Source organism: Lissotriton helveticus, chromosome 9 (genome assembly GCF_964261635.1).
Source record: "Lissotriton helveticus chromosome 9, aLisHel1.1, whole genome shotgun sequence".
Classification (NCBI taxonomy): Eukaryota; Metazoa; Chordata; class Amphibia; order Caudata; family Salamandridae; genus Lissotriton; species Lissotriton helveticus.
In genome coordinates, this window is record NC_136070.1 from 1,215,407,705 (window position 1) to 1,215,424,418 (window position 16,714).

At 40.4% G+C, this 16,714-nt stretch overlaps 1 protein-coding gene across 2 annotated transcripts in view; it reads left to right on the top strand.

The window, feature by feature from the left end:
* The window catches only part of IRAK2 (interleukin 1 receptor associated kinase 2), a 197,144-nt gene that overhangs the window by 105,461 nt on the left and 74,969 nt on the right, over nucleotides 1-16,714 (top strand). For both annotated transcript variants that reach the window (XM_078661681.1, XM_078661682.1), the window contains exon 9: nucleotides 10,911-11,097. In XM_078661681.1, coding sequence (XP_078517807.1) covers nucleotides 10,911-11,097 — 187 coding nt within the window. The remainder of the gene's footprint in view (nucleotides 1-10,910; nucleotides 11,098-16,714) is intronic.

Consider the following 16,714-nt stretch of genomic DNA (forward strand, 5'->3'; position numbering starts at 1 on the left):
ATTGCTGTATATTAACATTTCCCATGGATAAGCCTCAATGAAATGGTCTTGTTTCAGAGCAATGAGTTGGAAAGCTGTCGAAAAATTAGTGGTTAAAGAACCACATCCGATCTGTGGTTTTACTCAGAGGCCATGTTTTGCACATTTAAGGGTATTAATCATCTCACCATAATTTGTGAAGGAAAATAATAAATTCAACATGTGGAATATTTAATAGCGTAATTGGCCTTTAAAAGCTATATAAGGCATATATTTCAAGTGAATTGCGCACTCATGAGATAAAAACACTACTCCAACTGTAGCCTGCGTTTCAAGAAGTCTCCATCCTGCACATAAAAACTGTAAAATGATGAATAGGTCCTCTGAAATTTCCTGGAAAGAGCTGAAGTTTTTATAGAGCTATATTTAAAGTGTATTTTAAGGTTCTTGCCCTACAAACATTACGCTGCAAGGCGCTTGTTTAGAATTAAATCGGTCATCCGGTGACTGATGTCATAGTATGTCTCAAAGCCTAAGCTCAGACATGCAATGCTCTAGAACTCCTACTGTTGGTAATTGTTAGACATACATAACTGGGTAAGAAGAAATGTTTTTTTCTTTACAGTAAATAGCCATTTTTTGCCCTGATTACGTCTATGTGCATCGCTGCTTCTCTTATTGAAGAGCAGTGCTATATAATGACTTTTTAAAGTGGTCGGACTTTAACCCAAATTCCAGCAAGCGAGACCAACCTCTACTAGGAGAGTTTATAAGTGAGGGTGTTTTCTCCCAACAGAGAAAATTTTGAAAACAGAAATGGAGTCATATAGTGCATTTCTAAGCACAATTAGCACATAAAATTGTGAAAAGCTTTAGGCTATGACAGAGCACTTCTTAAAAAAATCTAGAATTTTCATGGTGCGACAATCCAATGCTCCGGAGGAGTGGATCCTATTTTTTTTTCTCAAAGTGTGCAGGGACTGGCCTCCACATGCAAATAGTTACCGAATTAGTATCTGGCTATGGGTGCATTCTTACGCCAAGCTATGTACAATATCCCAGTGCCATAATTTAGCCACTCATGTCATCTATATGCCATGGGTGTTCCTTATGTCAAAAGTAACCGTTTAGTATATTGGTCAAGCATTTCCCCTCAACAGGCCATGGTTGTCCAATCCTAAAGCACAAATTGCTTCCCGTATGCCAGTGCCTACGTTTTGCCACAGGATTACGTGTGCTGGTATTTTGTCATGGGTACCATATATACCAAGAATTACCACAAATATGCCAAAATGTTGTTATGGGTGCCTCTTCAGCCACAATTTACCTGTAGGTTGTCAGCCTCTGTGGTCATTGGCCAGGCGCAGCATGAAGTTGGGGACCCTCCCTTTTAATGCGCCCCAAATCTGTGGGACTTCTGCTAATCCCTGAGGGTGTCGAACTGAGCATTGCGGTAGATCCACGGAACCTCCTCAATTTATTATTATTATTTTTTTTTTAACAATTTTACCCTGGGTTGGGGGTCCCTTACACTGGGCTGAAACCTTCCAGGAAGACGCTGAGGTGGATGAAACCTTTTTTCTTTTTTTATGGATGGTTTTGTGAACATTCGTCTAAAGTTATTAGCAAATGCAACAAAAAAAAAAAGAATTCCTATCGAAATGTCATCCCAACTAGAACTACCCAGCGGTGTGTGTGCGTGTGTATCTATATATATATATATATATATATATATATATTACCTACTGGCGGTCGCCAGTAGGTAGTTATAGTTAGGATCGTTTTCCATAGGAAATCCGCAACATTCTATTGGGAATAACTTTGGCGCCGAATGAGGATTCTGCCTGTAATTTTCCTTAACTTTGCCTCGCTGCGCTCCGCTCCTTCCCTGAAAGTTTCGGGGGGATCCGTCAAGTGGGGGCCGAGATAAAAGGGGGGTCCCAAAATGTGTTTTCCCCATGTTAATTTCCATAGGGCGGTTGGACTCACTTTTAGCCCGAACGGCTGAATGGATTTCCACCAAACTTGGCAAAATTGTAGGGACTGGTACCCCGATGTGCCTTTGCTATGTCTCAAGATATATGCTCCAGTGGTTTTTACGAAAATTAACTTTGAAAAAATATATATTGGGCTACATATATATGTTAGAGCCCAAATGTAACCCAATGTAGCCCAAAGATGGCCACCAGAGACAAAAAAAAACAAATGTAGCCCAAATATCAGCCAGATGTAGCCCAACTATAGCCCAATGACAGAATGTCCCAGAGTGTTCTAAAGAACAACTAGAGCGCTAACAGTCTTACTTATGACAAAAGTATGGCACACCTGAAGTCATCTTGATTGGAATAAAGTGTTAACACTTAATACATTTAATGTGAAAAGGAACAAAATGAGGGGGTTCATTTTGCCATATAAATTATGATTAGTGCTGAAGAAAGAAAAATTAGGGCACATTTTGAGTGACTTCTCAAATCCTCTTATATTTCATTAACACAATTCTGATATGCAGTCTCCCAAGATGGCCACCAGAGACAAAAGAGCCCAAATGTAGCCCAAATATCAGCCAGATGTAGCCCAACTATAGCCCAATGACAGAATGTCCCAGAGTGTTCTAAAGAACAACTAGAACGCTAACAGTCTTACTTATGACAAAAGTATGGCACACCTGAAGTCATCTTGATTGGAATAAAGTGTTAACACTTAATACATTTAATTTGAAAAGGAACAAAATGAGGGGTTTCATTTTGCCATACAAATTTTATATATATATATATATATATATATATATATATATATATATATTCACTGAAAAAACCCATAGGTTTGACACCAGTTATAATTAGCTGGAAAGTTTACTCTCATAAAACCAATGAAATTCCCACGTTATAGTTAGTTGGACTCACTATAACTTGCGCGTGCAATGCACTGCTGATGATGTCACATATTACATCACTCATGACATGGTCAGTGACATCAGTCATGACAGCACTGATGACACTATCCAGTGAATGTGTGTCTTTTAAAAAAATAAATATGTGTTATATATGTATATGTAAAAGTTGATGGAAGAATAAATGTTTAAATAAGTGATTACTTGGATGTTTAAAAAAAAAAAAAAGATTGGTTAACTGGTTTATTAAGTGTATCTTAGTGAATACATATATTAGAGAGTAATGTTTAAATATTTAAATATATGTATTAGTGTTTCACTTTGTGTATAAGTGGTTGCATGGGTTGGTGAGTAGCTACATGTGTATGTATATGGGTTATTAGATGTTTTTGTTAGTATCAGTATGAGTGTTTGTATGGTTTGGTGGGGTATTACTTAACACATAGATGCATGAATGACTGACTCTCTCTTTGTATGTGTTTTGAAGACAGCATATGTGCAGGACTGTATGGGTGGAAGAGTGTGTATATGTGTGTGTTAGTGAGTGAATAACTGTCTCACTAGTGTCTTTATCAGTAACTACATATGTTTTAATCTAATATATGTGAATATTGATGTATATAAGTGAGTATATGTGAGAGAAAGAGATTGTAAGCGTTCCTGTTTAGATAAGTATGTGTTTCTATAAGTGATTGTTTAAGAGAGTAAGTATGTGTAAGTTTCCATAGAAGTAAGGTGGTTGTGTGTGTATAGCTGTATATGCAAATAAATGGATGTTCAATAGTTTATTTGCATGTGTGAGAGTATCTTTTGGATGACTGTCGGTGTGTAACAGGATGTATATGTGTATCACTACATATCATGAGTGAGTATATGTACGAGTGACTATATAGAACTGTTGATCAATGAGTGGATGTGTATATAGATGGTGGAATTATTGAATTGGTTGTTGTAACTGGTATGGGTATCTCCATTTGTTTGAAAATTTTAGTTTCTATTTTTGAATATGTGTTTCAAGGGTTACATTACAGTGAAAAGAGGTCTGTCACTCTGTCACAAGGATGGTGTCATCAGTGATGTCATGACTGATGTCACTGACCATGTCATGAGTGATGTAATATGTGACGTCATCAGCAGTGCATTGCACGCGCAAGTTATAGTGAGTCCAACTAACTATAACGTGGGAATTTCATTGGTTTTATGCGAGTAAAATTTCCAGCTAACTATAACTGGTGTCAAACCTATGGTTTTTTCAGTGAATTTCATAGGTTTTGTAAATGCTATTTCCTAACTATAACGTGTGTAAAACCTAATGGTTTTTTCAGTGAATTTCATAGGTTTTTTTAAATGATACTTCCTAACTATAACGTGTTTAAAACCTATGGTTTTTTCAGTGAATATATATATATACAATTTCTATGGCAAAATGAAACCCCTCATTTTGTTCCTTTTCAAATTAAATGTATTAAGTGTTACCACTTTATTCCAATCAAGATGACTTCAGGTGTGCCATACTTTTGTCATAAGTAAGACTGTTAGCGTTCTAGTTTTTCTTTAGAACACTCTGGGACATTCTGTCATTGGGCTATAGTTGGGCTACATCTGGCTGATATTTGGGCTACATTTGGGCTCTTTTGTCTCTGGTGGCCATCTTGGGAGACTGCATATCAGAATTTTTTTAATGAAATATAAGAGGATTTGAGAAGTCACTCAAAATGTGCCCTAATTTTTCTTTCTTCAGCACCAATCATAATTTCTATGGCAAAATGAACCCCCTCATTTTGTTCCTTTGCAAATTAAATGTTTTAAGTGTTAACACTTTATTCCAATCAAGATGACTTCAGGTGTGCCATACTTTTGTCATAAGTAAGACTGTTAGCGCTCTAGTTGTTCTTTAGAACACTCTGGGACATTCTGTCATTGGGCTATAGTTGGGCTACATCTGGCTGATATTTGTGCTACATTTGTTTTTTTGTCTCTGGTGGCCATCTTTGGGCTACATTGGGCTACATTTGGGCTCTAACATATATATATATAGCCCAATATATATTTTTTCAAAGTTAATTTTCTCAGCAACTACTGAACAGATTTACACCATTCAAAGAAAAGCGTAATCTGCGAGCCGGACTCTACCTTTCTACCAAATTTCTTATAAATCCATTCAGCCGTTCGAGCTGTAGCCGTGTCTAAACGTCCTATGGAAAATAACATGGGGAAAACACGTTTTGGGACCCCCCCTTTTATCTCAGCCCCCACTTGACGAATCCCCCCCAAACTTTCAGGGAAGGAGCGGAGCGGAGCAGGCCATCTTCTTTGAGAAATTCGCAAAGATTCGTCCACCGGCGCCAAAGTTATTCTCATTAGAATGTTGCGGATTTCCTATGGAAACTAGGTCCTAACTATAACTACCTACTGGCGACCGCCAGTAGGTAATATATATATATATATATATATATATATATATATATATATATATATATATTCACTGAAAAAACCATAGGTTTCACACCAGTTATAGTTAGTTGGACTCACTATAACTTGCGCGTGCAATGCACTGCTGATGACGTCGCACATTACATCACTCATGACATGGTCAGTGACATCACTGATGACATCACTGATGACATCTCAAATGACATCATCCAGTGAATGTGTATCTTTCTGAAAAATAAATATTTTTTATATATGTATATCTAAAGGTTGATGGAAGAATAAATGGGTAAATGTCTAAATGGATGTTTTTTTGTGTAAAATGGATTGGTTAACTTACTTATTAAATGTATCTTAGTGAATACATATATTAGCGAGTAATGTTTAAATATTTAAATATCTGTATCTGTGTCTCACTTTGTGTATAAGTGGCTGCATGGGTTGGTGAGTAGCTACATGAGTGTGTATATGGGTTATTAGTTGTTTTTTTGAGTATCAGTATCTGTATGGTTCGGTGGGGGATATTACTTAGAGCACAGATGCATGAATGAGTGACTCACTATTTGTATGTATTTTGAAGACAGCATGTGTGCAAGACTGTATGGGTGGATGATTGTGTGTATGGGTGGGTTAGTGAGTATGTGTTTTTATAATTGATTGTTTAAGAGAGTAAATATGTTTCCGTTTCTGTAGAAGTAGGTGTAGTGGTGTGTATATAGCAGTATAATTAAGTAAATGTTTTTTTGATAGTTTATTTGCATGTGTGAATTTGTGTGTGAGTAACTATATGGATGAGTATTAGTGTGTAACAGGATGTATAGGTGTATGAGTACATATGATGAGTAAGTACATGCATGAGTGACTATATAGAACTGTTGGTGAATGAGTGGATGTGTATGTAGATGTTGGAATTACCTAATAAGTTGTTGTAATTGGTATTGGATTCTCCTTTTTTAAGAAAATGTTAGTTTCTATTTTTGAATGTGTGTGTCAAAGGTTATTTTATGCTGATAGGAGGTCTGCCACTTTGTCACAAGGATGTTGTCATCAGTGATGTCATTTGAGATGTCATCAGTGATGTCACTGACCATGTCATGAGTGATGTAATATGTGACGTCATCAGCAGTGCATTGCATGCACAAGTTATAGTGAGTCCAACTAACTATAACGTGGGAATTTCAATGGTTTTATGCGAGTAAAATTTCCACCTAACTATAACTGGTGTGAAACCTATGGTTTTTTCAGTGAATATGAATATATATATATATATATATATATATATATATATATATATATATATATATACACACACACACACACACACACCACCCCCCCCTCCTCCTCTGTGGGTGTCTGCACTGCTGCTGGGCGCTCCATGGAACACAGCTTCTTCCTGACTTGAGCATTTAAGCGAGAAACTGAAAGCTCAGGCCTGTGCAGTGGCAACATCAATATATACCTGCATGAGCATTCAACCTCTTGCTTTTTAAACCCACCCACTCTCAATTCTTCAAAGGGTGGGATCAGGAAGGCTTTTGACCCCACCTCACCCAGTGACAGCATGATAGAGGGTGAGATGACTGGTCTCACAGCCCTGGGCACTGCAGGGCTGAAGTGCAGAGAGAAAGGCTGCACTTATAGGTGATACTACAGGCAATTGGGGGTGGCATCTATGTGTGTCTGTAAAATTAGTTTGATGACTGGTGCAGGTGCCTCCCTGCACCAGCTCTCAGACAGGTTCCCTAACATGTGCTGCTACATGCAGCAAGGGTAGACTTTGGTATTATACCAATAGGGCAGAAAACAAGGAGTGTGCCCCAACTCCTATAAAGGTGAGTCACCCCTCATAAGTAATTCATTCTATGCCTCATTGAAACCCACTAACATTTCCAGGAATTTTAGCACACTTAGTACACCTTTCATGCAGTATCACTCGTTAGTTGATCTGTTACGAAGTCTCTTTAAATAATTGATCATTTGCAAACACATTTCCGTTTGAAGATGTAGCTTCAAACGTTTGTAGGAAATGTCACGGGTAAGTAAGTGCCTGTAATCCAGTTGGCATTTTATTAAACATCATGTTCTTGTATTAAGCAGCACATGTGCCGGGAAAACTGTGAAACTTCTGATTTTTAAACATATGGATCTGGTTGCAGTATGATCTAGTCTTGTTCAATAGCTTGTCATGCACAACAAAGTAAAAACCATTAATGAATTATGCTCTTTGCCTTTCAAAACCTTTGTGAACTAAAACCTCAGGATCACTAAGCTTCAACTTCTTTAAACACCGAAATGCATGCAGCAAAAAAGAACTCTTGAAGCGGCCGTAACTCAAAATTTAGACCAAAGGCAAAACTACCAAGACCTTCTGAAAAGGGCGATGAATGCTCTGAGATGTGAGCGATCACATCATGCACGTGCAATGTTTAAATATTCAACCACTTCCAAAAGAGGAAAACAAAAACTCTTTCAGAGTATACAGCTCACTAGTTTTTTAGGTCCAGACTGGGCAGTTTTGCGAGGCATGCTGTAATCTAGACTATGGCTAGAAGCACCTTCCATCTTGTCCATTTGTTCCTGTTCATGCCCTTCTTAAGTGCATGCTTTTGGTTGGCCAGCATGCTTAATTAGTCCCTCCTTTTTGTGTTTCAAACCCTCCCAGGAGACTGCCCGTTACATGTGGTCTTACGCTTTTTTTTAATATAGGTTCTGTGGTGCGCACTATTTGTTTCTTGTGTGCTTCAGCTTGTGTATCAGCAGAGCGCCCGCTTCATGGACGCTGTGCTTCATGTTTCGGTTGGCATTTGCGTTATGGGTTTCATGATTGTTTTCCTTTGGAGGCCATTGTATTTCACCACTGCGTCTTGTATCCTGCTTGTGGCAGCCTGTTCGCCCTGTGCAGTCTCTCCCTTCACCCCACCCCCACCACCCATCTGCGTTAGCTGCTTGTATTTTAAGTGATTTGCCCAAAATCACAGGATGTTGAGCTGATGCTGAGACTAACTCCTGGGTCGGCAGCTCTGGCTGCACGCCCTTCAAAGCATGTTTGATACAGTTTCATTGCTGTTTTTTAAATGTTCCTAGATGGTGTAATTTATAAGCTCAAATGCTGTTCCAGTCACATTGCGTGCCGTCTCTCCACGCCCGCTCACTGCTTTCATTTTCACCATTGTGTTTTGTTTCCTGCTTGCCCTGTGCCGTCTATCTCTACACCTTCACCCCACAACCACCACCCCATTGAAATCGCTGCTTGTATTTTAAGTGATTTGCACAAAATCACAGGACACCGCTTGCTCAGTGACTCAACACCCTGAAAGCTCTGGGGGAGCACAATATGCTTAAAAGTCCCAAAGACAAGAGCTATTGCATTGAAAATGCTTGTTTTAAACTATATCCCCATGAAGAAAACCCAGCTCCACAATTCACTGTTCTCCCTGTGAGATTGGAGAGACAGACTCTCATAGTATAAGCACATAGTATTTCAAGTTTGCTGAGCCCTTTTTAAAGCATCTGTGGTTAGACCTTTGATGCGAGTGGGGTATCTTTCATGGTCTTTTTTTAAACTTATTTAAGCGTTATACCTTACATGAAGGAATACATGCAGCCATGGCTGTGAAAAGAAATGTGCCGCAGTAACACATTTTTTGGAGCAACTATACTAATAAACACACATTAGCATTTATTACTACAGTGCAAAGGACTAATTGGAGGTTATTTCCACAGTACAGCAACATGTACATGAGGAGCAACACGGCTTACCGCCTCATAGATTGCTTGTAAAAATTACTTTACACAAGGAAAACCGCTTTCCTAATAGCCACGAGCACTCTTCAATGTGATTTCACCTTACTACACAGATGTAATTCCTTGTATCATGATTTTGGTTGACTATCTTTGGTTTAAACGAGTACACATGAAAAAAATGCCATGGCGTAAACCCTACATGCAGAGCATAATATGCCATCTATTACCAACTTTGAGGGCGAGTTGGGGAACCATGACTCATTTGAAGATTCGCCCCTCGTGGGTCATGCCGCCTCCTCACACTCAGCCAAAATCATAACTAGCATGTATAGGTCCGCCTCTTATATGTATATATTGTCCACCTGCTTTACCTCAGTGCATTATCTTTCTTGTTCTATGCAATCTTTCTTCTAATGCAGGCTTCCCCAACGAGTTGCCCACAGCTAGCAGCTCTCCAGCTACTTTTAAGTAGCTCTCCTTTGTGCAGCTCATCCTACTAATTAAGAAGCTTCTGTGTGGTTGAATTAATGTATGCATAGCAAATTTTAAAAGCATGTGTTAGAGGTACACATTTTTTTTAATTTACAGACCTCATTTGTACCAGGGGTACTGCAGCTATGGCGGTTATGTACTACCTCTGTAGAATCAATACAACTTGATAAAGCATTTTTTTACATTACTAGTGGCAACCCTGTATGTGCCTACTCAGGGAATCACTGATGGTAGTCTTGCATGGGGTGGACACCAATCTTGTCTGATAAGCTCTTTATTACAACAGTATTAATAGTTGCTCAGGATAATATTCACTGAACATACATAGCTATTTTTACAGAAAAGGTTATCGACCCCTGTTCTAATGTTTCTATGCAATACAATCACAAAATCCATTAATCTCTGTGTTACGCGTCCAAGTCCCCACTGAACCAAAGAACTTAGTTTGGTGGGGTTTAAGGTTTAACAACTGTACGTCCGTGGAACCTTGTGTCCTGTATCACTAGGCACGTTGCTCTATAATGATCTGATCAACTTTCACCACAGTATTTTCTTAACACAACCTACAAACTCCCTCTTTCAAAACTATTTTACTGTTGCAAAAATTGGGTCTTCCAATGAAAAAAGATAACACAGGTCTACATTCCTTCAATACTACAGCTCTATCTACTGTAGCCCATTTGCCTTTTTTTAAACATTTTATGGCCTTTGCTTCTATGCCTCTCTCTCTCTAAATCGTACTCTAGACCAGTATACAATTTAAGTACATCAGACCGTGATAAATTATTGATTGCCCAATTGTAGGACTTTAAACCCTGGTGATAACGGAACAGGTAATGATTTCCATTGAGATTAATATAATGCACATTTTTCCATGTGGTACAGATGTAAAACTGGAATTGGTGGTAGCACCTGAGCTTGTGGTGCCTACTGGAGAAAAAAAATATTATGTACTCTGGGCAGCATCTGTCATGTTTCAAATGTGTCCTACACTGCTGCTGGTCTTTGTGTCCTCTCCGGCTACCTACGTTATTGCCTGTTGGCATGGCAGTTTGGAGACATCATAGCTCTTTTTCATTCTTACCTTACCATACAGTTTTTGCATTCTCCCTTTGCTCGTAGGGAAGTGCTAAACTTAAATGAATGCACACCGGGGAAGGAACATTTAACAAGGTCTTGGTACATTTAAAAATTGGCACTGAATGTTTGTACATTACATGAGAAATTTGACTTGTTGACAAATATGAAACTACCATTGTTTGCAGGGTCCATACTCGAAAGACTCTGGCCAGCCAATCATAGTAATGGCTATTGTGGATTTTTGTATCCTTTCAAAGCTGCTTTTCAATCTAGATATTATTTTTTTCAACTACAGTTCCAATGTCTTGTTGGATGAAAACTTCACACCAAAACTTGGACATTCAGGTGTGCGCTTTGATCACAAGGCAGACTTCACTCGAGTGGCTACAAAGATGCTCAGTGCATGTCAAGCATACCTTCCAGAGGAGTACATCCGAAGCGGACAGTTCACAGCAGGAGTTGACATCTTCAGCTGCGGGATAGTATGTACTTGGTTCTCCATTTACTGCTTAGATGGCTTTGTGGTATTTATCAATGTTGTTTTATTTAGTTTGAGATTGCTATCTGCAGGCCATTTTACCTCTTCATTTCTCCTCTAGAACTTTGGTAATTGTTAAACTAGCCTATACTTTACTTGCTGTTGTGTGCTGCGAGGAGGGAGGCATCAGTCTGCAGTTTGAATTATGCTGTTTTTGAGAGTGTGGTATGTACTCTGATGAAGTTTGGCGTGGCCAGGCAGCAATATTGTTAAGGGTGGTGTACGATAATGTTGACTGTAGTTTCTCTGAGGGACTGGTTCAATGTGTGGTGAAGAAGATTTGGATGGTGATGGACACATAAGGTCATGGGACTGATGGGTAATTCAGAGTGTTAATCATCAGGTCCTCGTACAAGATATACAGCCTGATGTACCTTTGGTTTGATGAGTTTTTGATCATTTAGTGTATTCCTGGTGTTTGAGGTTATTTGCTACAAGATGGTCTAAAATAGTGAGAGGGAGTGGCCTATCGATTGAAGTCTCCAAGCAGCATATTTTCTTTTTCCCCCGCTGTGAACGTGAAGACGATATCAATAAATGGAGCCAGAAAAAAAGAGGTGGATGGTTTTGTGTGTATTGTTGAAATTGTAGATTGCATAGTGTGAACGTTTGTTTTCCCTTAAGCTAAGCTTAAGATGTGTTTCATAAATGACAGTAGTATCACCTCTTTTGTAAAACCAATGCTCATTTATGGATGGAACAGTTCCCTACCACAGAATCAGCCAAGACGGTGTTCCACTACATGGTGAGCAGGGCCAGACTGGCCTTTCAACTCATCAGGCATTTCTAAGTCCAGTTTTTGAAGACCTGGGCTACCACTGTGCCTTCAAAAAGACTCACCACCTCCCGGGGGAAGTAGACCCAACAGGGGCATAAAGAGAAAGAGAGCGAGAAGAAAGGTAGACCGGTGCGGACTAGTTTGAACATTTTTGCCATAGCTGTTTTTGGTTCTCATTCCAACTCTAATGGGGCACCCTGTTCCAGTAATGAAAGGTAGTTGGTCTTGTGCCTTCTTTGTTTGACTGCAGACCTGGTGTTAAGGATGCAGCATGGTTGTTTTGTGACTGATTATTTTTGATCTGGCATTAGCCAGGACCCTTTTATTTTACTAAAATTGAATGTATAATTAACTTACTTATAGGGGCTTTCAGCCAGAACGCTTCATCTTTTTGTCTATTGTTGTGTCATTCATATTTTTCTCCCACCCACTATAGCACATAGCGTGGGGCAATGGATCAGCACACTTCAGCCATTGGCTAACTCCACTGAGCTATAAGTGACGGCATTCTGTTGTTTAGCAAGCAGCACATTCTCACACAACATAGTTCCCTTCAGTGCCAGGGACTAATATACAATGGGAGCGTTTGAAGACCAAAATAATATTTTTGCATTTAGCCTCTATTTTTTCAAGCTGATGAGGCCCAGCAGTTTCACAAACAATTAAGGTTTGGAAAGCCCATGACGAAACAAAACAGGCATCGACAAAGTTAAAAAGCTGGCAGCCTACGCCTGAATTATTGGCTTAGTCAATGCTTCCAGTATGTGAGAGGTGATATTCTCGAGTGGTAGGATGGAGTATCATGATCAAGTAAGTGGATTGCTAAGTGATGGAAGCATAAACTAGAGTGTGTGAACAGTTATGTGATTTCAGTGTACAGGTAGCTAGTGCTTAAGGGGAAAAATGGTAAGTGTTGTGGTTGGGATGAGTTGTGTGGTAACTTAGGACTTTCAGGAAATAAATCGAAACTCTTATTCTGATTTCAAGTTGTCTTTTTTCCATAAGCAACTTATGGTAACTCTAGTGTTTTTGTTGGCACTATTTAAGCAATGATTATGATGGTTGTGCAATGAATGGAGTTAGCTGGTGTAACTTGTGTGGTGAAACAGTTGGTTGAAAGATGGGATGCTACAAATAAGTAGAATGTGTTAGTGGAGCATTGCACTTTGGGTTGTTGGATTAATTTAATGAGGTAAAATATGAGTGAAGTGGGTGCATAGCACAGTGAGTGAAATGATGTGTTGGGGAAGTAAATAGCATAGGTATTTAGAGTTAAACTCACAGCAGAATAAGTGGAGCGAGTGGATGGCTGCTGAAGTGAGCAATTAAGTGGGGTGAATGGACTTAGTGTAGGAGTGTGAGAGGTCCATTGTAGAATGACCAGTGGTCAAAACGTGTAGTAGCTTTACGCATTAGTAAGGTTTAACTGAGCTGAAACTCTTCTTGAGGCATGCAAAACAATGCAACTTTGCACTGGTGTGCATACCTCGAGGTGCCTGTCCAGTCAAACGATTCCCTACAGTTATGCCACCCTTTATCAGTTTCATGGCGTCTAGATGTTGACGTGACTTCTTTATTATGAAATGCATTAAACACTAGAATTGAAAGGTATGAAAACACAATATGAGGCGCTATAATAAAGATAATTGGCTGCATCTTCATAAGATAGTGACTGTTAGTGAAAGGCAGCATTTCTTATCCTGTAGTCCGTAGATTCCTGGGGGTCCGCAAATTCTACTTAGGGGGTCTGCGACTGTTCACAAAATCAAATAACAGAAGCTAAATAAAGTAAATATAAATACAAATGTATAATAAAAATATGAAAACCCTCTGTAATGTGAAGAATTTGAAATTGGAAGCTAAACATTAAGTTGGTATCCTTTTTTGGCAGCAGTGCAAGTACAATAAACAGAATCTAGTATGGATAGTTGGTGGCCTCAACTGAAGCACTGGTATGTGTGGATAAAATGAGCATGCATTAAGCACAAAAAAGACAAAATGATATGCTAAAGTCTAGGTATCGTTAAATCTTTTAGAAATAAGGCCACCATTTGAAAATGTCCAACCCACCCACTAAAGTTAAAATGTCAATGTTTATATTTGTGGTTGTGAATTAAATAACATTTCCTAATTTGTGTTTTTATTCGATCTATACTGGTTCCTGAAGTCAATGGTGGTCCAATGTGGATCCCGAGAAATCAAAAAGTTAAATACCACTGGTCACTGGTTGACTTCATGAGAGTATTTCAATGAGGAGTTATTTGATGGGCTTAAATACCGTGCACTTTTTTACGGTATTAGAAGTGCACTTTAAGCAAGGCATCTCATTGCCATTCATGTACGTGTCTATAACTCTATTAAAAAATAATTTTACAATTCTCTGTATGGAAGGTAGAGATATGAACATACTGGTTCCTAGTTATCACCAGTTAGCTCCTGTTCCCTAGGATAATCATTAAATATACTAAAACAAGCATTTACAATGCAACGGTTTCGCCTTTGCAAAAGTTTGAGCTATTGGCATTGTAAATGACAAACTTTTTATTTATGTGTTGGTTTTGAAAACCGGTAAATAAATGGCATTGTCATTTACAATGGCAATAGCTTAATCTCTCGCAAATGCGAGACCTGGCACATGGAGACACATACCGACTGTCATACAAATAAAAGAACAGGCACACTGACACTGCCACAGATACACATACAGAAGCAAATACACAAAGATGGACAAAGACTTGAGCACAGCGGCAAGAACACACTCAGGCCATCGAAAGTCCCAGTGCACAAACACAGAAACTCAAATGGACGCAAACTGATATTCCCAGTGAAAAGAAAATAACATTTATCCAGCACACATAACGTTACCAGCCTACGCATACACACACACATACAGAAACGTGAGCCCCGCCAGGAAAACTAAACATGCACAATAAATGCGTAATGGAACACAGGATCAGCCCAGCTACACACATCACCGCCGTTGTGAACCCAACAACACACGCCAGGACGTGCAAGGAAGGCGGGCCAGGCTCGGCGGGAGAGGAAGCACATGGAGGGAAGAACTGCGTTACTTACCTGTAACAGCAGTTATCCAGTATTGGTGTCTTTCATAGATTCACATGCCTGAATCATTCCCCGTCGTCGAGACGGGAGCCTCCGGTACATAAAAAAGTAATGTCCTATAGACATTGTGAGAAGTTGGCCTGATGTGCAGTGTTCACTATTCTAGTGATCACTATATATCAGTCCAAACAACCCTTATTGATGATTGGTTGTAAGTCAACCTTATAGACCAGCTATCCTAGTAGCATGGATACGAGCAGTCTAAGGCTAAGACTCTAGAGGGCGTGTTAAGCCAGCTGTTTTACCATCACATTACCCCTTGAACACCCAGTGAAAGGACACCACACAAGTGTTATGAAAATAAACAATGTATTTATTAGAATCACAACAACCCTGTACTCTTTATGAGGACAGGGTGCTAAGCACACAACAAAACTCTTACGAAAATACTTAAGTTAGCACGGTATACACAAATGCCCGAGGGGCACGAAAAACCATATACTTTAAAAGTGGAATGCGAAATTACTAGCAGGTAAGTACAGTACTAATAGGCTTTGGAATCGCTAGGACTTGACTATAGAATCGTTAGATTACTTCTAGGAGGCCTAGGGGACTCGGGTGCAGAGTGTGCACTCTCACGCGGGATGCGGGACAAAGTCTATGGAAGCTAGTAAAGTTAAAGTTAGTGTTTACGGGCGAACCCGACCTGGGAGGAAGAAAACGACAGTGGATCCTGACCCTTGGATAGTGAGGCTATGCTGGGGCACCGAAATGCCGAAGTTACCTAGCCCAGGGGCTGCAGCTGCATAGGTCTGAAAAGACGTCGGGAATCCTCGTGCCGGACCAGGAGCCTGGAAGAAGGAAGTTGCTGGCAGGCGACCAGTGAAGAAAAGTTCGATGGATCCAAGCCTGGATCAAGGAAGAAGAAAACCTGAAAGCAGAGGGGACCAAGTTCTTGAATCACTAGCCAGTGATTAAGTGGGCACCAGGATGGCACCGGGCGAAGTCACCGCAGTCAGGTGAGTGGGCGCTGCTGGGCTCTGCAGTCTCTCGGACCAGGAGGCGTTGTCGGCGACCAGGATGGAGGTGCGAGCTGTCCCACGTAGGTTCTTGCTGTCGACGTCGCTGGACCCAGGATTGGGCAACAAGTCTTGGCAAATGCAAGGCCAACGCGGTGGACCTAAAATGGCGTCTTAGCCGGACCAGGAGGGTCCAGGGTACTTCTCCGATGGAGGGAAGCAAGGGCCAGTCTGGAGCAACCAGACTAGCAGCAGTATTGTCGTCGGGCGTCGTTCGGAAGGCCACAAGCCAGCTGGCTAGTAGCCAAACAACGCGGTGAGCAGCAAAAAGCAGAAGGGCCCCACGCCGATCGTGGAGATGCTGGGGGGCTGCTCTTCGGTGCTGGAGCTGCTCAGGGTGGGGCTTCTCGGACCCCAAAGCACTCACCAGGAAATTACTCGGTGGGCTTGCTGTGCAGAAGTTGTGCAGTCTTGGCGATGGCCGGTCCCTCGAGGTCTCGTCGCACCCACGGTTCTCAGCTGTGCTGTAGAGGTGGGTAGAGGTCAGAGGTGCCAGGGAAGCCGGGTCTCGTCGAGCTGGGCAGTCGGATTCCGGAGGAAGGACGTGCAGCAGACCGCAGTGTTCTTGGATGGTGCCTGCGGATGCAGGGTGACTACTCCTTAGCCACAAGGGAGAATCTTGAAGAAGAAATCGTGAAGTC